At 41.0% G+C, this 26892-nt stretch overlaps 1 protein-coding gene across 3 annotated transcripts; it reads right to left on the bottom strand.

Moving 5' to 3' along the window:
- Positions 1-591: 591 nt before the first annotated feature.
- On the bottom strand, positions 592-26892 carry TGS1 (trimethylguanosine synthase 1). 3 transcript variants are annotated; one of them, XM_061995179.1, is made up of 13 exons: positions 26776-26892; positions 25683-25747; positions 23727-23899; positions 20854-21706; positions 19430-19547; positions 18459-18545; positions 17224-17395; positions 14574-14942; positions 13526-13709; positions 12448-12591; positions 10437-10653; positions 9196-9274; positions 592-802 (listed from the first exon to the last, which is right to left on the bottom strand). In XM_061995179.1, exons 1-13 carry the CDS (start codon positions 26868-26870, stop codon positions 686-688), a joined length of 2673 nt encoding a protein of 890 aa, XP_061851163.1. In that variant the 5' UTR covers positions 26871-26892; the 3' UTR covers positions 592-685. The 3 variants fall into 3 exon arrangements, with proteins under 3 accessions (XP_061851163.1, XP_061851165.1, XP_061851166.1); XM_061995181.1 differs by having other exon boundaries at positions 13526-13699; positions 14600-14942; XM_061995182.1 differs by lacking the exon at positions 592-802 and adding an exon at positions 8822-8992.

Below are 26892 nucleotides of genomic sequence, written 5' to 3'. Positions count from 1 at the left end.
GCACTTCAATGTCCTTTTTGTAGCAAGGGGCCCAGTCACTTCCTTGGTCCTGCTGGTCACACTATTTCTGATCCAACACAGGATGCCCTTGGCCTCTTGGCCACCTGGGCACAATGCTGGCTCACGTTCAGGCAGCTGTCGATTAACACCCCCAGGTCCTTTTCCACAACACAACTCTCAAGCCCCTCCACCCCAAGCCTGTAGAGCTGAATGGGGCTGCGGTCCAAGTGCAGGACCCAACTTCTCATTGCTCCTCATCATAGAATAGTGTTAAGATGCTTTAGTTTCTGAAGCACAGACAGCAGTTATTGACACACTTGAGTTTTTGAGCAGATTTCAGGCAACCGTTTTTGACGTTCTGAATGCTCAAAACCAGAGTGAGTATAAAAGTGGCACACGTGAGAGTTGCAAGGAAATCCTCATCTCCTCTTCAACTGGACTTGAACCTTGCAAGACTGAATTTTATAAAGACCTTTTTTCCTACAGTCACAGCTCTTTTATGCTTACAATTTTGTCAAAATAATTATAAAACATTTATTGACAGTAGCAATAAACAGAACAAATTTCTGTAAACAGAAAATCAAAGTGGAAAATGGCTTTAAGTCATTTTTGACCAGCCAGCTGCACAAAAGCTGAAGCATAGCAGCAGTCAGGGAGGCTGGGTTTGGAAGAATCCAGGCTGAGTTCAAGAGATGTCATGTCTTATTAGATCACCAAAATAAGCTGTTATTGTCTTCAGTTTGTTATTGAGAAAATTTTGTTCTATTTCAACTTTCCCTCCTGGCCCTGCTAAAGAAGCCACCTGAAAAACAAAAAAGAAGCAGCAAATCAATGCACGGGACAACAGGCAAAACCCCAAACCTTGTAGTCTCATGAAAAATCACATAAAACACATCTTTGGGTCTCTTAATATTGGTGACAGCATTTCCTGTCACCTAATGCCTCTGGCTCTTTTTCAGTGTCTCCTTTTACTCACAGAAGTGGTTTGTGGCTTGTCATTGAAAAATCACCTGCACCCCAAAGCCAGGACTCCAGAATAAGAGATACAATTGTCATTTCATATGCTGTGCTAAGGCAGAGATGCTAGACACTGGTTTGCTGAGTACCTGGCATTTGAGACACTCAGTAGCAGAAAAAAGTAAGCTTTAAACTGTACTTTGAAGGTGTCAAAATCCCACGTTTTGGGGGAAGAGTAAAACCAAATCCTGGGATTATGAAGCATAAAGGTTGCACCAAGGAGTGTTTGTGTGTGTGTGTGTGTGTGTGTGTGGGAAATAACCTAAACAAGAACCCCAAACAGGCAGAGAAGCTCACAAAATACAGTTACCTTTTCTTTGATATTGCAATAGCAACAAGAAGAAGCAGCAGCTGTTTGTGTGCACTGGAGTCTGGGGCGGTGCTGAGGGTAAGGCTGAGGGCAGATGAGTACCTGCAGGCAGGGTGAGCCCATGGGGCAGCACCCATTGCATCTCTCATGTTTATGATCACTGGAGTGAAAATGTCACTGTTCATGCTCCGCTGAGTCCAGTACACACCTTTAATCCTCAATGATTACAGACAAAGAGTTGTGCAGCGGACTTTGCATTTTGGACTGGAACATGCAATACACTCTCCTCTCCACTTCCTCCTCATGATACCTAGTACTACCTCTTGGAGGGATGACAGCTGTAAGAAGGATAAGGACATCAAAACAGCGTGGACTGCTTTTCTCCCCTCACCATGAATCCAGAGGACCTCTGCTGTGTTGGGAGGCCCTGCTCCACCGCCAGTTCTTCTCTGTGCTCCAGGAAAACTACTACTATAATTTCCTATGCAGGGAAACTTCCCAGGCAGTCATAAAAGTGATCAGGGTCTACATTGCCTGCAATAGATTTTAAAATCTACTGCAGGTTTAAGATTGGTTAACTGATGGTTAAACAGAGAAGTCTGTGATGTTAGTGGTCGAAACTTACAAGTTCAGGTTGCATTAGCAACTCTTCTAAACTCCTTTGAGACTTGACTCTGTAGCACAGGTTTAAATATAAACATACTGAACTTCCTCTATTTTACTGTAAGTAAAAAACCCAGCCTACTATTAGGTGGAAATAACAGATTAATCTAAATTATACTCTGAACCCTGATTGACTTGCCCAGAAAATGACCACTTATCTGAATCAAGCCTTTACTCTTCTCCTTTGTTTTGTTTTTTTCTCTTCCCTTTCATTTTTTGTTGATGCAGAAAAAAGTATGAGTGGTTTTTTTGTCCTTCAATTTAGTGGCAATAGGGGAAAAAAAAATTCTCCACGTTCTTATCACAGAGGAACCTGCCACTTGAGTAAAAAAGCAGAAGCTGTCTAGCTTATAAATAGCACAAGAATCTGACATTGGCAAGTGATCAAGAATGTTAATCATACAACTTATCATTTATTACTTGAAATCCTAAAAGCAGTTAATGTTGTTGGGCAATATGTATTTTTTTTCCTAGGCAGATTTTAAGTTTGTACTTTTAATTTATTGTGAACAAAAACTGGAATCTCCCTTCCAAAAAGCATTAGAAGCTTTGCACTTTATAGCAAATGTTGTTTAAGTATTCTGGAATATTAACTGGATTAGTCAACTTAATATAAGAATACTGAAATTACTGTCTTGGGGTTACATACTCTTGCTTTCAGGACACAAGCTATGTCACTAGTGTATTCTAAGTATGACTAATACACTGATATTAAACACAAGTGTTTACTTGGTATTTCTCTTGGAGAACAAAGCAAAGTGAAATGCTTCATCACTAACACAGGCAAGAAGTTACACACGTGTCTAGTCTCTAAGTGTTAAATCGAAGATAACAGAATCACACACAATGACAGAGGTCGGAAGGGACCTTTAGAGATGATCCAGTCCAACTCCCCTGCCAAAGCAGGTTCACCTGATCAGATCACATAGGAACATGTCCAGGTGGGTTTTGAAAACCTCTAGAGAAGGAGATTCCATAACCTCTCTGTGCAGCCTGCATCAGGGGTCCCTCACTCTCACAGGAATGAAGCTTCTCTTTAAGTGGAACTTCCTGTGTTCCAGCTTGTGCCTGTTACCCCTTGTCCTGCCACGAGGCACTACAGAAAAAAAGACTCACCCCAACCTCTACACATCCACCCTTTAGGTACTTGGAAGTGTTGATAAGATCCCCTCTCAGTCTTCTCCAAGCTAAACAGTCCCAAGTCTCACAGCCTTTCCTCCTAAGAGAGATGTTCCACAGTCTCATCACCTCTGTAGCCCTCTGATGACCTCTCTCCAGAAGTTCCCTGTCTCTTGAACTGCGGAGCCCCAAACTGGACACGGTACTCAAGATTTGATCTTACCTGGGCAGAGTAGAGGGAGAGGAGAATCTCCCCTGACCTCAAGGATACTTAAGACTAATCTAAAATGACTACTGAAAGTATTTGTTAAACTCAAACGTAACAAGAATTAAATAAGCACAGGGTTTTAAGCTCCGTAGGGATGGATCCCGCACCACATGCTCCTCAACTCTCCCAACCCAATACTCAGAGGCAGGACACACAAATCGTCTGTGACAATGCTTATTTATAAACTGCTGGAGGTTGCAAATTTAATTACACAGGAGTTGCCAAGTTTTCCTCAGAAGAGTTCAATCAACCCTGACAGCTTAACGAGGGAAAGCTGCCACACACCGAGCTTCAGAAAGGTGCCAGCTTAGTGGAGGGATGCCCTCTAAAAATAACAGCAGGCTGAGGAACGATGCTTAAAGAAAAACAAAAGCTGCTCACCTATTTTTAGGAACGCTGACACACATCTCTTGCTTTTGCAGTTAACTACAACAGTGAGTTCGGAAAGGCTTACTAGTTTCTTTTAAAAACTGGACTAGTTCAAAATTTGTTTATTTTGCACTTTTCCGTGCAAATGCAACTGTGCTGGCAACTCTCCTCACCCTGGTTTGTTCTCCAGCCCAGACCCACATAATCATGCAGACAGATTTTGCCTCCTTTGCTGTGCTGGGTAAATTTTGCACAAGCCACATGCCTCCCCAGGCAGAGGTAAAGGATGCAGCTCCATTTAAGACTTCCCTGCACCCCTCACACCTGGTTACTTCCTCCTTCAGTTCAGTGACTGTTGGTGGAAATAACCCACAGCTACAGACACAGTCACACAGCACTAAAAAAAGTAGACAGCAGGTTTGGTCTCAAGATTAAAAACAGGAGAAATCAGAAAAGAAATATGAAAAGGGAAATGAACCTGGGAGATAACTTCTGGAGAACAATTTGCTTAAGGTGCAAACTAGCCTTATATTGTTCAAGTGTATTTTTGAGCTTGAAGGCTTTCCTGCTGGCCTTTTGAGTTCCTTTTTATCATACTGAAATTCCTTTAGTAATTTCCTATCTGTTCCAGCCACCAACTAAGGTAACTGTGGATAAGAAGTTTATCATCATTTTTTCCCCATCCAACCAACTTCTCTCGGGTATGAGAAAGACAAGCTTTTTGGCTTGATAAGCAGTCACACAAGGACACTGTGATTCATTTCACTTTATACAACAAGTAAAAAGAGGAACTTCCTCCCCCCACAACCAACCCAAAGGCTAACCAACCCACTTGGAAAACAAATAAGTGATGGTATTCTTTAATCCTAATATAACAAAATGCTCTCATGGCCATATTTTTCACAGGGTACAGATCTCCAGGTGAATGACACCACTCCCACAAAGGGGCTGTCACCCTTTGACAGGCCAGAAATAATCTTTATTTTTTTAAAGTTGTGGTGGGCAAACTACAATGCTGTGTTCAAGCGTTATGAGCTTTAGGAAGCCTGAAGTCTACGAGTGCCCCTCTGACTTGGTGTATGCTGTGGTTATCTTCTGGCTTTATCTTTTACTAAGGACTGAGATGTGAGTTTGTAAATTTGACAGCCCATTTCAGAATTTGACACAGTGAGCAACAGACAATTAACAGTTCCCTTAATCATAGACGTGGTTAAGAATTTACTTCAAAACTTAATATTAAGTGTAAAACTTCATATATGGTTTGATGAAGGAATACAACACAAACATGGTTAAAAACCAAAAAAGATTTCATATATATTACCCAAAAAGCAGCATTGCTCCTCTCTCTGTGTTACCTATAACTATTGTAAGGGCCAAAAATAGCTGGCTGAAAGAGGGAATGTTTTGCAGAAGTTCAATAGCAACTCTAACAGGAATAGGCATTGCTTTCAATAAATGAAACTTGAACTACATTAACATTTGACTACGAAGTATACTGAAATATTGAAGAAGGGCTGCTTTTTCAGTCTCTTTTTTTTGACAAGTTCTTGACACTTATTTTTTTTAAAAATTAGATCTTTTCTCATCCTCCACTCCACCAAGCAGCCTGGTAGTGTAAAGACTGTGGAGCAAGTTAATAAGATCTATAATGTGACTTCAAAACATGGTGACTGTAACACTCCGAGCAGAGCCACAGTGCCCTATCCGTTCTAGGGATCTATGTTTAAGCTTCAATTCACCTACACAGCAAGAAAAGCTTCTGGACACTGGCAACGCTTTCTCAAATTGCATTGTCACAGGCTGAACCCTGGACAGACCAAACTTCTCTAACTCAAAGACAGCTCTCAAGTTATATACTAATCAGACATTTTATTCTCAGAATCACTTAACTTATATTCTGTTTTAAGAGTAGATCTACATTATTCTAATGGATTTATTTGCTCTGCTGTAAGGGTCATAAAGATTGACCTGTTATCTGAAAACTGGCCTCAATTATCCCGCTGTTTTGATATACTAACACACAGTCCAAAATTACAACTTGCACTAATCTGTGCCTGACATACCAAGTACACAACATTTCCAGCAGGTAAGAGTCAGAAAGACTTAAATTCCACAGTAAATAGATATAATAGATTGTCTTCTCGCTAAAAGATAAAAAGCTGTTTCTGCATTAAACCACAATCTCTACACTTGTACAATATGATTGCTTTCAAATAACAATGAAGTCTAAGATAATCACTGAGGCACAATATAGTATCTGAACAGTTATCCATCCATGGTCGGGTAAGTAATAAACTCCTGATGCCTCAATAAACTTGGCTATGCTGGTAAAGATGCTGATGCGATAATCTGTTTCACAACACACCATGTCAGCAACATTTTAGGCTCATCAGTGTATTGGGAGAAGCCATCTCCAAGCCCAACTCCACCAGCAGAGAACAAAATCTCAACAGCAGCACTGACAGGGCTTACAAGAAGAGTCAGGAGCATCACTATGTTAGTGTGTGAACACTTGGGAAGGCATGATTTGGTATCTTATGTAGCTGAGTATGTCTTCTGCAACGAGGTGAAAAGGAGATATCCCCCCAAAAATGGACCTGCTTACATTACAAATTTTGCAACAGGTATATGCTTGTAAACAAGAAGATTTGATGGAATTAAGGGAGATGTTTCACATTTCTTGTAAATCTAACCACTGTATTCCCCTGGCTTGCTGCTCCCTCTTGAGGCAGAAGTACAAAAGTTCGTTTTTCTTCCATCTAAGTTTGGCAAATTTTCAAAGTCAATTCAAAGATGCCTATCCCTCTCTACAAGATTAACTCTACAGAGAAAAGGTTGTGCCCACAGACATAATAAGCACTGTTTTTTCAATAAAACCATGTGGAAGAAGGCTGGACATCTGTCTACCACTAAAGCAATGAACACCAAGACCTCGGAGACGGCTAGGTCAAGGTCAGCTACCATCTGTTTTCACACCAGCAGCACAATTCCTATTCTATGTTAGTTACCTAACTGTGAAAAGCAGCACATATTTCCCACTAAACTTGCATCACCTTAACCAAAGGTTAAACAGCATTTTTCTTGTAAGCTTGCTTCTAACTGCTGAGCATTTATTTCCATTTTCACTCAAGATCCATGGTCAAACAAACAAACTTGCACTGATGCACTGGCTTACAGGCAGTGTAAACATCTCCATGGAGGTTTGCAATAGCAATTAAGTCAGCTTAAATCAATTTTAATTGACAAAGGACATAAGCACACCTTGGTTGTAGATTCAAGTCAGTCAGCAAGAGACAAAAGGAAGAGTACTTAGGTTTTAAGAACTGCTACCTTATAGTATGTTGAGCATGGTATATCACTAATTCTAGGAGCAAGTGATCTCTGAAAGCCTTCTATATGTGTACGAACATACAGGTGGTTTTTGAGGACACGGAAGAGGCAAGTCTTGTACGCCTGAGCAATGGTATCACAAAATAAACTTAGGTTTTTGAGTTTCTATTCAAGCATTACCTTATTCAAATTACTCAGTTTTTAGGTATTAATCTCCTGCAAAAAATGTTCTAAGATTTACTTCATCCAGTTTTAGTAGGTCCCTAGAGTTTATGGATGACATTCACAAGCTTAGCTGCAACGCTACACCCTAGCAGGGGTGTCCACAGGCCCTTGCCAAGACAGCTGTTGCAGCAGAAGCCACCATATCTGGTCCATGAGAAAATAAGATGGATGAGAACTGTGGGCAAAACCATGAACAAAACCTAGAAGACAACTGCCCACACTAACCATTAAGGAACTTCAATTACATTTTTTTTTTTTTCCTGGAGATGCACAGCCCTAGAAATGTAGTGGCAGTAAATTCTGAAACTTCCCTCAGCCAGAGATGATGGCACCCAAACTGTTTTAACCAGTCTCCTATGCAGCAGAGTATCCACCAAGGTCACATTTGACACATCTCTGTCCACACAGGATTAAGACTACGTGTCCCTAAACAATGGGCTAGATTCATGTTCTCTTTCCCTGTTCTCAGATCATCAACCTTAAGGGTTTTTTTTTTCCCTTATACTGGCACAATCCATAGAGAAAGGCAAGAGGAGCCAACGTCGTCTCTGCAAAGGCAAACCAGCAGAAGTACCTCAAGGAACAGTTAGCACACATCAACCTTCAGAGCCAATCAGACCAAAACATAGAGGCAGCAAGTCACCTAACCCAACCACATCAAGGTGCTGAGCAATTCTGCAGGAAGAGGCGCAGGCCTGTGGACAGTACTCTTAGATGCTTTTGTTGGAAAGTAAGAATACCTTGCCCATTTAATAAGTCCAGAAAAAAAGCACTCATGAGCAAAGCAGAAATATGGTAAGGCCATTCTTCATCATGAGAATGAAACATTTGATAAAATGGAGTGGTTAGAAGCTGAAACTAGAGAAACTCTACCTAAAATTAAGGTCCCCATTCAAAGATTCATAAGCCACTTTGACATTTCGCCAGCCTGAAATGCAAAACACAAGTGAACCACCACCTGTTGTACAAATGGTCATGTGCTCACACAGTGTGAGCTCAGAGCGTGCTGTGGTACTCGGGCCATGTGAACTGCAGCCTGTTTCTCATGCCAGCTGTTTGTCACCAACAATTCTGCAAGCCATTACGTGGCTCGAGACCTTGCCTGTTTTAAGCCAGACACAGCTTTTGGAAAAGCGGGAAGTAATCCTGGGAAGTTCTGCAGCATGCTAGAGGTGAGGAGAACATGCCACTGCTCCTCTTTGCAAAAAGCTATGAGACGTAATTAACATAGAAAATACACAGAGGAAACTAAACCAGACACTCAGGGGAATTGTTACAGTCATCTAATTACTTTAAAAACAAACCAAAAACCTCCAATGCATAAAAACCTCAGGGCAGAGAAACACGTTTTGGTGTGTTTTTCAAGTCAGTGATGCATTTAACTATCTAATCACTGCAATGCAAGCAGCCCATATGGACCCACCTACTTGTGTGGAAGCATCAGTACCACCCTCTAGTGGCATCACATCTGCCTCTGAGCTGCTAATTGGTGACAGTAGTGACTGCAGGCTGTACAGGGATTTCCTGCAACTCCTTAATAAACTGAAAGCCAGCAAAGTTTAGGACTCAGTAATTTGTCAGATAATAAAATCTTTTACCATCAGAATAGTAGAAGTCTCTTTTGTTTCTAGTGATGCATCTGTCTGGCACTGAAGAATCTACTGGCTTCTGTGAGAACCTCAGATCTGTGGCTTTATGAAGGAATGGTATTAAAATCACAGAAATAATCTACTACTCCTATTTCTAAATATATCACAACTACTGTCAACACAGAAATCACTTAAGTTTCAAACTTAAAACAAGTAAAAAACCACCTCACATTCAGCTGAACAGACTTGAAGTTTTAAGCTAGCTGAGCTTTCTGTAATTACCAAGCCTTTACCCAGTCACGCACCTGGTCAATGTCAGCATTCCGAGGCAGAAAATACACAATATTGTTGGTAATCTTCTTGGAGAGCCTGAAAATTTCAAATGTAAAAGCCGGTAAAGGAAAAAACAAGAAGGTGAAGTTGCTTTATATTCTTTCATTTTGAAAGTGTGTCCCAAATTCAGTTATGCAACAAAATTACAGTTAAGTCTTCTGGGTGTGTGAGCTGGATACTCTTCCACAAATGCAAGAATTAGTATTGTCTAAATGCAGAAACTCTGTTTCACCATTATTGATCCAGAAGGTAGAACACTCCCTGTCACTTTAAGAAAAATCTAACTGCGCTGCAGAGAAGTATTTGAGACACTTGAATGTAGGTTACAGCTGGTACATTGGTTTGATACTGGTTTTTTTAACCCATTTTGTACAATTCCTCTCAACACATGCATACAAGACCTCCTTACTCTTACAAATATGACTACGTTTTAGCCAAGAAGGAACTAATTGAGATTATTTTGGGGGGCAGGGCGGGGAGGAAACTCACTAGAGTTTACATTTGATGAAACTATTTTGCTAATACCTTCCCAGATGAATAAGTACTTAATACTACTGTTAGTAAGTTAGTATGGAATGTTATACATTAATGTAAAGGGTTAATATTTTGCTTGCACTCTTCTGTGATTTCCAAAGTCATAGACAGGTGCTACAAATGACAATGGTTTAAGATATTTAAATAAGATATACCTTTTACGGCTCAATTAAAAAGCGGAATTAATGACAAAGTCATAGCTCGTAAGACTATATATACACACATACCTCTCAGGGTTATTTGATTACTCCAAGGTACTTTCAAAAAAGAAGTTTAACTCCCTTGTATTCTTTTGTTAGAGTTCAAAACTCCTTTTAAACTCCTTTTTAAAAGGAGTTCAACTTCTGTCAACATTAATTCTTTCACTTAAGAAGCTACTATAATTGTCTAAAGGATTTTTAACAATATCTCTTTATGATTGGTATTTAAAAAAGAAAAGCTATAATAAAAATACTTAATTTTAGGTGCTTAAAATCATATAGCCAGGGTTCGGGTAGGGGCGTGAGGACACGACTAAACAAATGAGGCACATCTGAGGCTTCAGTTGCTGGTCATGTCACCCCACAGTCAGGCAATGGAACATGTAAAGCCCGTGTCAAGAGAGGGAGGACAAGAGACAGAGTGCAAACTGCTTGTAAACAACCAAAAACCACAACAAGGCTTAACTAGGGAAGGATATCCATCCGGGCAGATCATGGTTTGGATGTTGAAGATTTCGGCAGTGGCATAGTCGGGCCCTCCCCAGGGTGGGCTGAGGAACACGACGTCTGCTCGCAGGTCAGCAGCCAGCACCATGAAGTCCCCGCACACGAACTCGATACGGTCTGCCACGCCGTACACCTCTGCGTTGTTATGTGCCAGGCGCAGCTTCTCAGGATCAATGTCAATGGCGATCACTGCGGACAGGCCGGAGCAAATGCACAGGTCAGCATGAACGGCAAATACCACCCAACCGCCACGCACATGTTTCAGAAGAAAGGTGTTATTCTGCAGCCACCAGACACAAGTCACATCTATAACCTAGTGTTGTGCGGTGAGTGACTACTTCAGTTTTGTTGGTCACGGTAGACATGAAACTACAGGTGCTCAGAGGGGAAGGACCTGCCCTTGCATGGCAGCAGCAGTTCCCACCAACTACAGAACCGCTGCAATTACAAACCAGCAAGGGAAGCCATGCAAAAAAGACTGGGAAGGCTAAGCTACTGACACAAAATTAGGAAGCTTTATCTTTTGGTAATCCAGGATCACAGAATCACATGATGTTAGGGGTTGGAAGGGACCTCTAGAGATCATCCAGTCCAACCTCCCTGCTAAAGTAGGTTCATCTTGATCAGGTCACACAGGAATGTGTTCAGGCAGGTTGGAAAACTTCCAGAGGAGGAGACTTCACAACATGTCTAGGCAGCTTGTGCAAGGGATCCCTCACTCTCACAGGAAACAAGGTTTTCCTTGTGTTCAAGTGGAACTTATGTCTTCCAGCTTTTGTCTGTTATCCCTTGTCCTGTCACTGGGTGCTACAGAAAAAAGACTCACCTCAACCTCTACACATCTGCCCTTTAGGTACTTCTAAGTGTTGATAAGATAATCCCGTCTCCAGGCTAAACAGTCCCAGGTCTCAAAGCCTTTCCATATACAAGAAATGTTCCAGTCCCCTGATCATCTTGGTAGCCCTCTGCTGGCGTCTCTTGAGAAGTTCTCTGACCTTCTTGAATGGGGAGCCCAAAACTGGACACAGTAGACTACATCTACTACCACAACAAGACTCCATGTCAGGTCAACTATTGGACAGGTAAGGCTGTCTGCTTGACAGGGAGGAAGTCCTACTTGCTTCATTCTCTGCAAGAGCCCAACAGCTTGAACAGCATTGATTAGAAACTTATTCTTCTCCTTTGTTAAACATTTATCTGTGGCTGATCACGTTGTACTGAAAATTGAGGTTTTTTTTAAACTCACCCAAGACAGCCAAGAGAGGTGAATCAAGGGCAGTACAGCATCATAGAAATAAAAATTTAGCACGAGAATACAAAAAGCTAAATGAAATATAGAAATACAGAATGGATCACAGCCTATCAAATTTAATGCAATAGAAACTACCATTTATCTTGTGAGTGTTAGATGAGCTGGTATTTTACCGGTGTTTGATGAGCAGAGGAATATCAAGTAGTTGATGTTTTCACAGAAAGCACTTTCACTGCTATTTCATCAGCTGGGAACAGGAACTTAGACTGATATTGTTACCACCACTTTTCCATATTTGGTTCTGCTGCACCTGCAGGTGATCCCATTCAAGTGCTTCACGTACTATTTGCACTTAACCTGCTTTTGAGTACACAGACTTGGTGTGACAACTGGGAAAAGCGACAGCTTTGTGGTGTCTCTGCAGGTTGGCACTTCAAATAGAACTCAGCCTTTACCAGCAATCTTCAGAGACACACTAATTACTGTACCATGTAAAAATAACTGACTAGTACAACAGAAATCCAACCCCGACTTAAACAAGAAAAGCAGTTTTATAGGTCCTCCTTAAAAGCAAAAAGCTCATGTTGTCAGCACGATGAAGCAAAAGAGCTTCTCTTGCTTCAGAAGCATGGGAAAAAAAAAGGTAAAAATCAGCAAACTCAGTGCACACCCAAATTTTCAGGGGAAAAGATCGAAGGAACAAAATAATGTGCTATACACATATTCCTTACCTCTTTTTGAGGTCAGTGCAAACTGAATAGCATTTCCTCCAACCCCACAGAAAGCATCCACTATGATATCACAGTCAAACGACTGACTAACACGGACGGCGATATGCTCGGCTATTTTCTCAGGAGTCACAGAAAACCAACCCTCTGCAAACAAAAGGGAAGAAGTGTATTTTAGCCTCTTATTTCAAAGGTCACTCTACATAGAAAACAACCAATCAACCAAGCCACCTCCAACACACAACTGAAGGTTTAGTGCTAATATCAACAATTTTGGCTTAGCACATCTGACCAGGAAATATAAACTCTGAAGACTACAGATTCCAGTCAGCCTAGCTAAACAAACAAAGACTAATTGAAGCAAACAGTTATGCCTGAATCCTGGTAAATGCTTTGTTGAAATACAATGCTGAGGATTCTGGCTTATCAAGGATAAATCCACCAAGACAGATAGAAGAAACAGTATACATTATGATTATACTCCACAGTAAATGAAACCAGACATATATTATCTCTTATTCAACATATTTATTTTCTTTATGGCAATGTCTGGTCTTTCAAATAAACTACGTGTTTATGTGGGTGAGCATTAGAAGTGAAAAGATTACAAAACCAACAATCCCAAGATTCAAAAAAGCAGTAGCTCTAATTCCTCCTTTACATATAAATTTAAGATTTGGAAGCGATTTCCAGGTAAACGTGAAAAAAAAATAACTTTGAAAGTGATTACTGAAAGTCAGAACAAACCCAGATCCATCATCATACTTGGAAGTTTCACGTTAATATTTTATAAAATATGGATATAGAAAAATGTCAGGGTTTCTGAAAAAGTACTGACCAAATATAATTTAGGTACAGTATGTTCTTCATCAAATATCAAGACTAATGCAAATGGGTATGTCCCATGCTAAGAGCTCTCCTGAAGTCCAATATTTCTGTTCACCTGCCTGCAAGGGGATGGAATTTATCCAGAGGCACAAATGCACACTCAGTAGTGCTCCTCTTTTAAGAAAATCAGTAATAAACTGCAAGGTTTGGCTACATCATATACCACCAAGTCAACATATTGTACTAAACATACCTCTGTCTAGTTTAATTCCCTCATCAAATCGAGAGAACAGGCGGTAGCGTTGGGCCCAGTACTTGGCCAGCTCTGGATCAGCAGCAATCTCAGCAGGTATAGCTCTCAGTGCAATTTTATTCCTTTTTCTCCTTTTTCCCCCCTTCTTCTTGGCGGTAATTTTTTCATCTACAGCTGGAAGACACTGTCAAAGCTAACAATCACTGTTCTTGTATGCTAGGAATACCATCCATGGGCAAGTGAGAGTAAACATACAAGATACTCACATTCAACAATACTGTTAAATGTCCTCTATTATTGTTTGCTAAATTGTACAGCTTAGTGGTTTAGGTTAAAGAAATAATATCCTACATTTCAAGGAAAGACTTACCTGACTTGTATTGGTCACAGTCCTAAAAATTCTAACACTTCACCCATTACTTAAAAACCTTAATAGGCTTGTCATCATCTTTGATGGCAATAACCTCTACATGGTGAGTAAACATGGGGATCATAGACCAATTTAATGCCCTTATATAGATAAGAAGTGAGAATCAATCTAGACAAGTTTTACAGTAGAAATTTAACATAACTGAAGTACTGTAGAAAGGACTAAACTATATGTAGAAACATAAATAATCCTGGTTTCCTTTGTTTAAAGTGTTACATGGAAAAGTTTGTAATATAGACCTTTTTCTTCCCCTCCGTAGAAAACAATTTTAATGTGTTCCCTAAAGTTCAACAACGTGCATCTGAGCTCAAAACTTGACGGTCTCTGTATCTACCTGACATTAATCACCCTCATTCTTATAGGGCAAAAAGGGTGTGAATTTGAGACCTGTCGGATCATGTCTAGGATCAATAATGACTGTTTAAAGAAATACTACTAATACTGAAGACAAGAGCTGGGATTTTGGTGCTCCAGGAATAGGCTATTTCCACTCACACAGCTCTGAATTGGCCTCATTACCCCTTGGGGCCTACTCCGTCCCTTTGACTAAACAGAATAAATAAATCCCACACAACGCTGTAATTTGGGAAGGCAGAATGAAGTCTGCTGCTGACTCACTTCCAGTTTGCAGGAAACTGATGTACCTTGGCTGACATCCTCTGCCTCTGCCTGAAGGTAGTCGGGAATATCCAGAGGGAGCAGCTGCCGCCCACAGCCACTTTCCAGTCTCTCTGCACTCTGTCCATCTGGGCCACTTGCTACCGCCTCCTCTGCTTCCTCCTCACCCTTACTCCTTCCAGGCGCCGTGATGGTCATGCTGGAGGAGAGTGGCTCTTGGCTCTCAGTGTTGGGTGTCACAGTAATGCTGTCCCGATCCTCCGGGTCACTGCTGCTCACAGACGGTGCCCTCGTCGTACCCTGAGGGGAGGCTGCCTGGGATGTTGCTTTCTGCCCAGGTTCATTAACTCGCTTTAAAAATTCTTCCACCTGCAATTGTAAAATATCACAAACAGTTAGAGGTGCTCTTAACCAGCCACCAGGAGCACAGTTTAAAAGCCTTATGATTCCAAAGTACCCGCCATGCATGCGCTCTCTACCACACGCAGTTTGAAAAGAAGTACAATATCCAGAGACAAAACACTCAGGAGGTCCTTACCTGTGCTTCATAGAATCATAGAATGGTATACAACATTTGGAAACAAATTGTCTTTGGGTACTAGATACTAGCTACTTGTAAAAGAAAAACTCCACAAAATTGACATACAAATGCAGCAAATAATTCTCAAGTAGTATCTGAAATATAAATAGTCAGACCTGACACTGCACAGGAGACTAAGATCACTAATTTTTAATTAACTATCTTTTCTTGGGTCTGCATTCAGAGAAGTTTTTCCCAGTCGTCATGGTTTAAACCTAAACCATGCAGCTGCTCACTCGCTCCTCCTCACCTCAGCGTGACGTTGAGAAGAATTAAGAGGAAGAGGTAACATCTTGTGGGCTGATATATGGACAATTTAATAGAACAGCACAAGGAGAGAACAAACAGCCTTAACAGCAGCGAAAGAATGCCAGCATCTGGTGAAAATGAACCCTATTCCAGTCAAACCTAGGACATTTATCTTTACGGTTAGCATAAACAGGTAAAATTACCCTTATACATTACCTGTCTCATCTCCAAGATGTGGCAAATACTACATGTGCTAAAGGGTTCTGCTGCACAGTTTAGAGCTCAACATTACATCCTAACCAACGTGCAGACACTGGTCTAAACTCTTCAAAGGCACACATGGATGCTCACATGTAAGTTATAGCTCTTCTGAGCAGCACTAGGTCTGGGGCAGCCTCTTATCAGAAAGCCAGGGGACATTTATAACTTCTTTTCTCCTCACACGATTACAGTTGCCTTTGAGCTACACTGGCCTTGGGTACAAGATGGCAATGGTCAAGCCATTGATTAAAAATCATAGCAGTGGGCTTGGATTCAATACAACATGTGCAGTCACCACCAGAAGATTATTGTTTGCACTTGGAAGTTAAGAGATGACAAAGCATCCCAGAAGGCAAAGTAACACTGAAAATCTTAGGTAATGGATTTTTAAAGAGACTAAACTGAAAAACAATCTACAGTGAACAAGCTTTTCTATTCATTACTAACATTTTTGAGTTTAAAAAAAAGTTATAAAGTTATCAAGGTGTAAATAAAAACATTGATACAAATTACTAAGAACATGGAATTACATGAAATACTCTAACCTGAACAAACATTTTTTTCCTGTTGCTGAAACTCAAGCACTAACAAATGCCCTCACATGTATTTTAAAATCAGAGATACATTTCATAAATATAGAAACCTACACACATCTCCAAAGGAATGACGCACCCAGATGTTAGGAATGACGTTCACAACTCCTCTGGGCAGCCTGTGCCAGTGCTCTGTCACCCTCACAGTGAAATAGTTTTTTCTTATATTTAAGTGGAACTTTTTGTGTTCCAGCTTCATCCCATTACCCCTTGTCCTGTTGCTAACTACTATAGTAGAAAAAAGGGATGTCCCAACCTCCCGACATCCACCATTTAGATATTTATAAATGTTAATAAGATCCCCCCTCAATCTCCTCTTCTCCAGACTAAACAGCCCCAGTTCCTACAGCCTTTCCTCATATGAAAGATGTTCCAGTCCCCTGATCATCTTGGTGGCCCTGCACTGGACTCTCTCCAGAAGTTCTCTGTCCCTCTTGAGCTGAGGAGCCCAGAACTGGACACAGTGGGATGAAGCTGGAACACAAAAAGTTCCACTTAAACATAAGAAAAAACTATTTCACTGTGAGGGACCACAGGCACAGGCTGCCCAGAAGGATTGTGGAGTCTCCTTCCTTGGAGGTCTTCAAGACCCACCTGGACATGTTCCTATGCGACCTGATCTAGGTGGACCTGCTTCTGCAGGGGGGTTGCACTAGATGATCTCTAAAGGTCCCTTCCAACCTCTACCATTCTATGATTCTATGACTTTGCCAATTAAGCTCACAGTCCTCTACAGACTGACAAGAGTCCACCAACACCTTTTCATGTCCACCCTGACCTAACTACTCTTCATCTAAGCAGGAAAAAAAGTTTAAATAAGAAGAATAAAGAGCAGTGGACTGACACTTTAAAACTGCCAGTTACTCCAGGCAATTATTTTTTTTTTCATTTTCATAATTCAACAACAGCTAAGGGAGTAGATAAATCTAAATCTATGATTTACAGCAACACTAACAATGAAACCTACCTTCTTCAAAGTCTTATTTTTTTTGCAAGACACTTCAGATTCCTCTGTAAAGAAGATGTGTGTGTTTTTGCTCTTCCTTGGTTTACGCATATCCAAGAACCTGGACTTGAGTTTTGCTTTTTTCTCCAAATACTGCACACTTCGGTGGGTGAAATCTGGAATTCCACCATACCTGCAATTAAAAGGAAGAAAAAAACCAAAAGACTTAGTTGATTTATTTTCACTCTGGAAGCTTTAAAGTGAATGCTGGTATGTATAGAAAATGAATTAGACTAAATGATTTCTTTATGAGACTTTCGTTCCACTCTTAATGTCACTAGATGAAGCTGCAAAATAATGAACCTTCATTAAAGCTTTTAAATATTTCTATTTGATGTATTCCCAAATTGGTTTTAGATTTTTAATTTTAAATTTTCATTCTAATAGGTGTCTAATTTTAGGTGGAAGCAGTTTCCCAGACTGCTCTGAAGAACAGGAATTGAAAAAGTATCTTGATTAGGAGAAAAAAAATCTTTATGGTGGCTGAAAAGAACACCCAAACCAGCTACTTTTGTCTCCTGGCAAATACAATTACAAATAAGAATAAGAAAAAAAAGAAATATGGGTAATTCACTTAAATAATTTTTACAAAGTAGATGAGAAACTGTAAACTACAAAAACCACTCTGCTTTGAAACGTATATGTACCAAAGAATTTGCACCTTGCAAAAGCACTAGAGCTAAGCCACAGCGCACCTGTGCCCTGGGGGGCTACTTCTATCTGACCACCATATCTTTAGGTCACATCAACAAAAATTTCACTGGTAAACACCTTTGGGACACTTTATTAGTAGAGTAACATTTTAGTACTGTAAAGCAATCCCATTCCAATATGAAACAGCTATACATTATGATCTAAGCTCACAGGACTCCAAAAGAGAGGATCATTCATCACCAGAGCCTTTAACTTCTAATTTGAGTAGGTGACCAGCTGTTTAACATTTACACAACTGCAATTACTTTATGAGTTACACTTCTGTTTCAAAGCACTTCTCCTCTTTTTTAGTAAATCTCTGTAACTTTGCATCTCTCTCTTTCTAGCCAAAGGATGACAGTTTTACTAAGGCAAATGACTAACTTTGAGAATCATCTTCAAAAGTTTAACAAAATGGGAATGGAGATGAATGGTCCTTTTGAGTAATAACTAGAAAGCTGATTTGCTATAAAGAAATCCCCAAGCTTCTCATAGACAATTACTTTTGTCCTGTGCCACGCTTGAAACCCAAAACAGAGCAGGTTTCCTCAGGATCTTCCACTGGGTTCTCATCCATATCCAGTTCATGGCTAGGAAAAAACACGCAGGTGACAAGAATTACTTACTGTAAAAACCACTCTTGTTTTACAGACATACACTAAGAAACTCACACATTGAAAACATTTAAATGTGGGCTTCAGCAAGTTCTTCCACACACTGCTGAAACCAAGTAAGGCAGTCAACATCAGCCTGTTCATATGCAGGAGCACATACTTGGGGTTTTTTTTTCACTCAATTCTAGAGACATATGTACTTCTATTGGGGTTATAATATTGCAACTGTTTTGAATAACCCCTTAAAATATTTAATATCAAGCCTTACACAGAACAGATTAAAACAGTCTTTGTTCATTCTATTTCCACATTACCTTCATCATCTGTTATTTATATTATTAATGTCATGGCAACAGCAAAAATATTAGAACAAAACCAAAGCTATTTCATTAGCAGATAATAACTCCATCCATCCCTTCACCTTTGAGATTGTAAATTTATTAAGAGAGGAAGAATCATCCCCTCATTTGAGGCTACAAATTTTTAGACATGAAAGAAAAAGACTGCGACAATGCAGGTATTAGCTGTTCTATAGATTGCCAAAGCACAGAGCACTGTACTGGCAGCATAACATTCAGTTAAACAATAAAAATTATTTACTGTATTATACACTATTCAGTGACACAAGAACAGTTCGGGCACCTTGCAGAGTCATCAAGGCCACACATTGTTTTCATAAAGCAATGAAAAAGAAGAAATATCCGCTGCTTGTTGTCAGGTAAAGTGATAAGCAGTAATGGAAGATTATGTGGTTTTGTACTGAAGTTTTAACTCATCATGTCAAACAAATAGCTGCTATAAACCAAGGCTTCTGGACCTGGGCTTCTTGACAAAAAAGCTCATATAAATTCATGACTTGCCTTCTCTTGACTTTGGCATGTCTGTACTCAGGAGGCTCTTCATCCTCATCTTCATCTTGGTCGTGAAGCAGCAACTGTTTTTTGCTATTTGAATTCAAGCTACACGACCCCTGTGAAACTAAAAAAGACAGATGAGATCATACTTTCCTTTTGCATAAATCAACTCCTTATCTTCCTGTTCTCAAAGTACATCTGCAGCTACAGTTAGGTACATACCTGAATCTGACAATAAGGCACAAGTGTCAAACACACATCTCTCTACCTGTCTTCGAGAGATAACATACAAATACAAGACTCTAGTATTAGTTACACTGTATAGTTAATAACCTTAAGCAAGACCAACTTCAAATTATCTCAGCTCTCCAAGAAAAATTACATGCCTACAAGGTACAAATTCAAACCAGTCTCTTCCTTGTGTGCAAATTTTGTTTCCATTTCATTAGCTATGCAAAGATATTCACACACATTTAATAAGACAGGATTCTTGTTAGAAAGGAGATTTTTCTTTTCACTTCTCCCATTCCAACTCTACTGTAGGATCAAGATGGGACTGCACGTGCTTCTTCCTTCCTTAAAAACTCACTAGTGGCAGACTCTAAGGTTTCCCCTCCTAAAATAGAGTCACAAGCTTCTGACACTGAAGTCACATGCTTCATCCCTCCTCTTCAGCAGGAAAAAAATACCAGTCAAGAAGATTTTACACTGCTGCTTACAGCCAGTGCTGACAGGAACAACTGGCAGGCAAATGAGATGGCTCTCTATTCTCTGCACGTTGAACTCTTTGGCAATAAAGTCTCCAGCCCAATCATGTACCTCCCTTGCAGACGCTCCTCCAGCAGTGCAAGACACAGCCACCAGTTTTCATCATACTACTATACATACATACATATACATACTACTATACATACCCTGTCTTGCACTTCCTAGCGCTAGCTATGAACATGTGAATTTGTGGTTGTAAAGATAACTGCATCTCACCACCTAATTGATTACTTAATGCTGGAAAGGACCTCTAGAAGATATCTGTTTTACAGTAATACAACAAAGCAAGAGGTTGTTTTCAAGTATGGTATTTTTAGACAGAAGGCAAACCCCACCTCCCCAATCCCAGAACTGCAGAACTAATTTTTTTTTCTCAAAAAGATCTCCTTAAAATTTGTCAGAATAATGAGAACACGAACCTGAGTTTTCATTCATTTTAGACTATCAGTGAGAAAAGACACATCAGCTGAATGACACAGGTGCAACACCAATACCAAGCTAAATAAATAAATATGCACTGATAGTAGTCTCTCACCACTTTCTGTTGTACACGAAGTACATGTTCTGTTAAAATCACTTCTGCCTGAAGAACACATTCAATATAGAGGTTAGAGAGAGAGCATCCAGAGAAGCAGAAGGAAGGAAACAGAATCAAGTATTACCTGACTGGTTAATACTTTTATTTTGACAAGATGCATCCCTTTTCCTGGTTCCTCCATCGCAGGGCTCCTCCTGGCTTTCACTGTCAGATGAACTGCACTCTTGAGGACTTTGGTGGGATACTGTTAGAGTTGCACTGCTCTGCTCCACTTCTTCCAAATTGAGATTTAAATTACACATCCCAGAGATTATTTCACTGTGGGACTCAGCACTTGAAGGGTGTGTTTCCTCACTTCTGGTGTTAGTGGGAGACAGCTCTAAGCTCAGCGCTTCACCGTGTTCAGTCCCTGGGCTAACCAAGTCCATTTTTCCCAAACTACCCATCTCCTGGGTAACCCCATTAGCATCCACCATGTCACTGTGTGAGCTCTCAGTAGTCCATCCTTGGTTTGTCCAGTACTGAAACTGTTCCCAGTAATACCAGTACAGTTGGCTATAATGCTGCTCCCACTCTTCCCTGCTGTCTGGACTATTCCAAGGCTCAGATGTTGTGGTGACCTCAGACGATGAGTCCTCTTGATGCTTCTCAAGCCAACTTTGCCAAAGAAGGCCCTCTCCGTACTCACTCCAATATTTCTCCCATTTTTCTTGAAGTCCACCATGTAAAGTCTCATTTGCAAGACTTTCTGAACTTTCACAGTTCCCTTCACTTACAACCTGAGGTTTGCTGCCCTTCTCACACTGCTCTGTAGCTTGGGCCAACTCTCCAGAAACAGACTGGGTATGATCATCACAAGCTCGATCCTGGCATTCCTCACTCACTTTATCCTCATGTTTTTCCTGTAACTCTTTTTTCTTATTATTTTTCTTCTTCATAACCTTCATGTTACTTCTCTTTTTATAATTTGCTCTTGCCTAAAATATAATGGAAAAAACATACTTTGAGACTACAACACATATGCAGCCTTTTCTTGCTCTCTGTCCCAGCACATTTCTTTTCCACTGTAACATTCCCTCTCACTGCAACCCTGCTGTTAGCTTTCTCCCCACAAAAGGTTGCAGGGTTTATGGGTCTGACAGGGCCCCACTGAATAACCTTGGCTGAAATTTCTGAGGAAGCTGAGGGAAAGAGGAGTGAGAAAGCCTACAGAAAGACATATAACACACAAAAAGACAGAATTACAGACAGAAGTGGGGCTGCAGAGAGTGAAGTCATTAGTAGCTCAAGTATTCAGGAGAGATATCAACATGAAACACTGTCAAATACTAAATAGAGATTGGTCAGGAATTGAGAGGTTACTGGGTTGAGTTCAACAGTAAGACAGTATCTCAGCAACACCAAGGATCTGTTTTAGGGGGGCACGGAGGCTGACCCTTACTGTCACCTGGTATCTGCCTGGCCAGTAAACACTGTTCAGGTGTTTTATTAGTGACCATATACCACTCAGCCTAATAGAACATTAAATCCTCACTATCGTTGGGTGCTTTAAATGAAAATGCAACACTTTATACTCATAAGCTCTGCAAAACCTGTAGATGCATCTCTCTATGTCTGAAGATATTGATCTAAAAGAGAGATGTAACATTCTCCCCATCTCATACTGATCTCCGAGTTGGTTAACAGAAACACAAGGATATAGACCCCTCTCCAAACAGGTGGTCCTTTCATTTGTGCAATACAACCATTTCCCTTGTTATAACAAACTCAGACTAGTACAGTCATCTAGTTACTGAAAGGAAACACCCAAGTAACTTCTTGGTTTCATCAAATACAATTCCATTTGTTCCAGTGGGGCTTCCTGTGCTTACAGATAAAAATATCCAAGAAAATTAAGTTTTTCAATTAGGTAAGGCTGCCAATTTTTTTTTGTAAACTGCCAAATTAAGTTTGGTAAGTAAAAAGGCAGCAGTGATGAGGGACTACAACTCATGTGGTCAAAAGAATGCAAATACACAGACATTACTTCAAATGTCCCATCAGCTGCAATCTGTAGTCCTGCTACATTGACAAATGCAGAAACTGGACTATAAACAAATTAGGTTCAGAGAACTGGCATTAATCTTTCATCCACATCCCTCAATGTCTTCAAAGAACTGGCATTAATCTTTCATCCACATCCCTCAATGTCTTGTTAATATACACAATGCAAAGCACAATGCTTAGTAACAATCTACTAAAAGCATTCATTTTCTCATTCAACTTATTTGCAGTATTACTACACAGGAACAAAAACTCTGGGCTTGAAGTTGGATGTCCATAAGGTCTATTTACATGCCATCAATTAAAACCACGTGCAAGCTCTTCCTATTTATTTACAAATTAATCAGGTCAGAACCACAGAGTGCTCTCCACAAAAGTACTCTCTCATTGCCAAGGAGGCCTGTATTCCATAAAGCATACAACGTGGGTATCCCACTGTCTTTTCCTCATCTACGAAAAACTTCTGTCTTCCTCTAAAGCCCATTTGTTCCCTATGGGAGCCAGAGTACCCAAGCCTCACTCCTTCCCTTTGGAAGAGCCTGGCTTTATCAGCTGGCAAGGGGGAATCTGAGAAGCTAGCTTTTTTTATTAGTGTCTAAAGCTAAATGGTTAAAGTGGACACTGTGAACACACATACTCAGATTGAAGCATACTAGTTGTCCTGATGCAGTGACACCATTACCATGGGTATTTTAAACCATCTCTCTCTAGTAACACGAAGAATATAGATATGGAAGCACACAGTATGGCCTGACCCTGTTTAGTCAAACTGACAGATGGATTCTGCAAATTGCAGAGACCATGGTACAGTATGCTGATACAACTATAGGCAACTTAAAGCCAGTTTGGGTACAATTCCATGAACTGCAATCTCAAAAATACCTGAGAAACAGACATGACCCTCCACCTGGAAGCACAAAATAAGCAAAATAAATGCAGCAAATAAAGAGTTACCACAAAGTTCCTGTGAGCTGACTGCCCACCAAACTGAAGAGGCAACCCCATGCTCTTCATAAGCTCGGCCTCTGAGTCCAGTTCAACTTCTTCCAGCTCGAGAGCATGATTAGCATCCACCTTTAATGTCACATTAGGGCAATAGTTCTCCTCCTCAGATGCTTGTTCATCCCCTGTGAACAAATTGTATCAAGAGAATATAATATAGTTCTAACACCTCAGTGCAACAGTAAGGCCTACAGATATTAGCAGAACTGCCTCATAAGCCTCCTTTCCCATTTGAAACTTTTGTCATAAGCATTTTATTTTCCACACAACTGTCAGCAGGAACCAAAATCTAACTTTGACAATGAAACCACTGCACTGGATCTGGCTGTGCCAGAGTTAACTTCCCTTGTATCAGATCTTACAGCACCACATTTTGTATCTGTAGCTAAAACATTGTGTGGATAACACACCAATGTCTTTGCTACTGCTGAACAGGGCTTGCACAGCATCATAACTTCCTCTTCTCCTCACTGCGCCCTCCTCAGTGAGGACAGATCAGGAAGACACAGCTGGGACTGTTGAAGTGATAGTCAACACCACGTAATGTGATGCTCAACAATAAAAAAAACTGGGACAGAGGATGTGGGTGCTTGAGGTCAACCCAACACAATCATCCACCTCAAGAACTCAGAGCAAACTACAGTAACGCCCAGCAAATAACAGGAAAGTTAGTATTAGGAAAAGATAATTCTTTACAGGAGTTCTTTTGGCATCTATCAGATGTATCTTAATACAAAAAAATGGCTGGTTTTGTCACGTCTTTCAAAAACATACCAGCAAAGATAGTATGATTTTACAAAAATGTCATGTGTGAACTACAGAATGTAATTATCTCAGAAATAACAGATCAACTATCAAAGCACCGCTTGCACGTTCATGACATTTTTAAGCAACATACGTATATTAAATTACAAAAACCACTGAGAAAGTAGGAACTGTATTATGGATGAAACTGATGAAGTACAAAAGCTCTTGAGACAGTTGACAATACCAAAAAAATTAAGATTTCTTTTTTTGGTCAGGATTTACATACTGCCAAATCATCACACAGCACGAGTCTTCTGTTTTTAACTGATGAATCTTACTACAATTCAGTCAAATACTAACAAAACCATGGTTCACATTCTCCTTCTTCACTCTATTTACCTTGCCTCCATCTAATTTGTACTATTCCTTTTCAGCTTCTATGGAGATTCCTTTCTCTTCAGACTCCTTCCTTTCAAACCAAGCTATTATATGGTGTTGGGGCTAGCAAGACAGCAATGGAAAACCCACATACCAAAAGAATAATGTTAAGGCAGGCATGTGTGGGGAATTTGGGAGAATGGAGCAAGCAACTGCTGTTGAATTTGCCAGAGTATGCACCATGATTATTAATATACAAACAAGCAGAGGGAGGACTTACTCCTCTAGTCCTCCTCATAATACGTGCAAATCATCCTTTCTCCCATCTTCTGGCCCAGCAGATTAACCAGTAACAGCTAACATGCTAGGCTGCAGTAGAGGAAGCAGCACAGTATTACTCCCAGGCAAACATTTAGGATTTGAAGAACCTCCATAATATAATTAACTTAGAGCTAGGGAAGTTGAAATTATGATTTGAGAGCACATCAGGCACTTGTGAGCTAATCTGCTGTGTGCACCAGGTGGATATGATGTGTGCTGTTAAGTATGAAAACAGAAATAAGCATGTGGTTTGACAGAAACTTCCAAATCAAGAGTGTGGTAAGTTGAAAGTTTTTCAAGTGCTAAGTCATTATTTACATCCATCCCTGTAAAGTATGGAAAAGCCAGAAATAGGAACATAACTATGGATTAGCAGTTATACAGTCCTACTGTACCTTACACAGACACACATAACTCACTTTAACTGCACATCATATTCCACAGTACATTTTAATACCTTACCTGTACTGTCATTGTCACCTTTGATATAAAATCCTTTTAAGCCCAGCTTATATAATTTTCGATCTCTGTAAAAATGAAGAGAGACATTGATACAGAAGGTTATCACTGTAACAATATTTTTTTTACAGTAAAAGCAGTAATTCAGCGGAACAATCTCTCCAGGAATGTCGTAAGAGTCCCCATTGCTGGAGGTTTCAAGATGTGACTGGACAAGGTACTAGATATCTGTGTCTGGGCTCCCTTTCCCACAGAATTCTAGCCCAGGTGGTTTTTTGAGGTCCTTTTCCACCTGGGCTGTTCTGTGATTTTAAACATAACAAGCAAAGAAACCCAGGGAAAAGGCAAGCAGCACTTCAAAGCCCGGTGTGCAAAGTCTACACGAGAGACGTTCAGAAAGTGTTACCGCTACACACAATACCCGGCAACTAAACTTCTGGCCCGCAAAACATTCTGTGCAATCGAATGGAATTTAGCATGCTCAGTCCAAAACTCCAAATGCTTCAGCCACCTCATCTCTGCGAGTGCCTTGGCTAAGCACTGAGCGCGCTTAACATCAGCAGCTCCGACATCTGTCACAACCTCTTCTCCCAAAACGCGTCGGCGACAGAAAGCCCACGGGCTCCTCCTCCCCGCTCCGGGTCCGTCCGCGCCCGTTTGAGGAAAAGTGAAGAGGCCGGGGGCCGCAGCAGGGAGGGAGGCAGGGAAGGAGAGAGGGAGGGAGCCAGGGAAGGAGAGAGGGAGGGAGCCAGGGAAGGAGAGAGGGAGGGAGCCAGGGAAGGAGAGAGGGAGGGAGCCAGGGAAGGAGAGAGGGAGGGAGGCCCAGCCGAGAACAATACGGTGAGGGTTCCAATCGGCGGGACCGCTCCTGCCGCTGGCCCACGCTGAGCCTCGCCGCTCTGGCAAAACCCCCCACAGGAACCGGTTCTATAAGAACGCGACCTATAAGGGCCCTTTTGGGCACGCCCCCTGCTTAAGGCCGCAGTAGCACGGCCCTTCCCGCACCTCCCCAGCAGAAAACTCCCCTGGCCACGGGGGGATGCGAACACGCGGCGCGGCTCACTGGCCCGGTGCCGGAGGCGAAGCAGCTACTCACTCAACGAAGGCGCGGGAGCAGAGGCAGACTATATGGTCCGTCCCCGCCCGCAGCAGCAGCTCCGCCACCAGCCGCCCCTGCGGATCCTGCACCATGTCCGCGGGAAGACCCACGCCA

This window comes from Colius striatus, chromosome 4 (genome assembly GCF_028858725.1).
Source record: "Colius striatus isolate bColStr4 chromosome 4, bColStr4.1.hap1, whole genome shotgun sequence".
Taxonomy (NCBI): Eukaryota; Metazoa; Chordata; class Aves; order Coliiformes; family Coliidae; genus Colius; species Colius striatus.
Note: the sequence above shows the minus strand (reverse complement) of the source record. Positions and strands in the feature narration are given on the sequence as shown.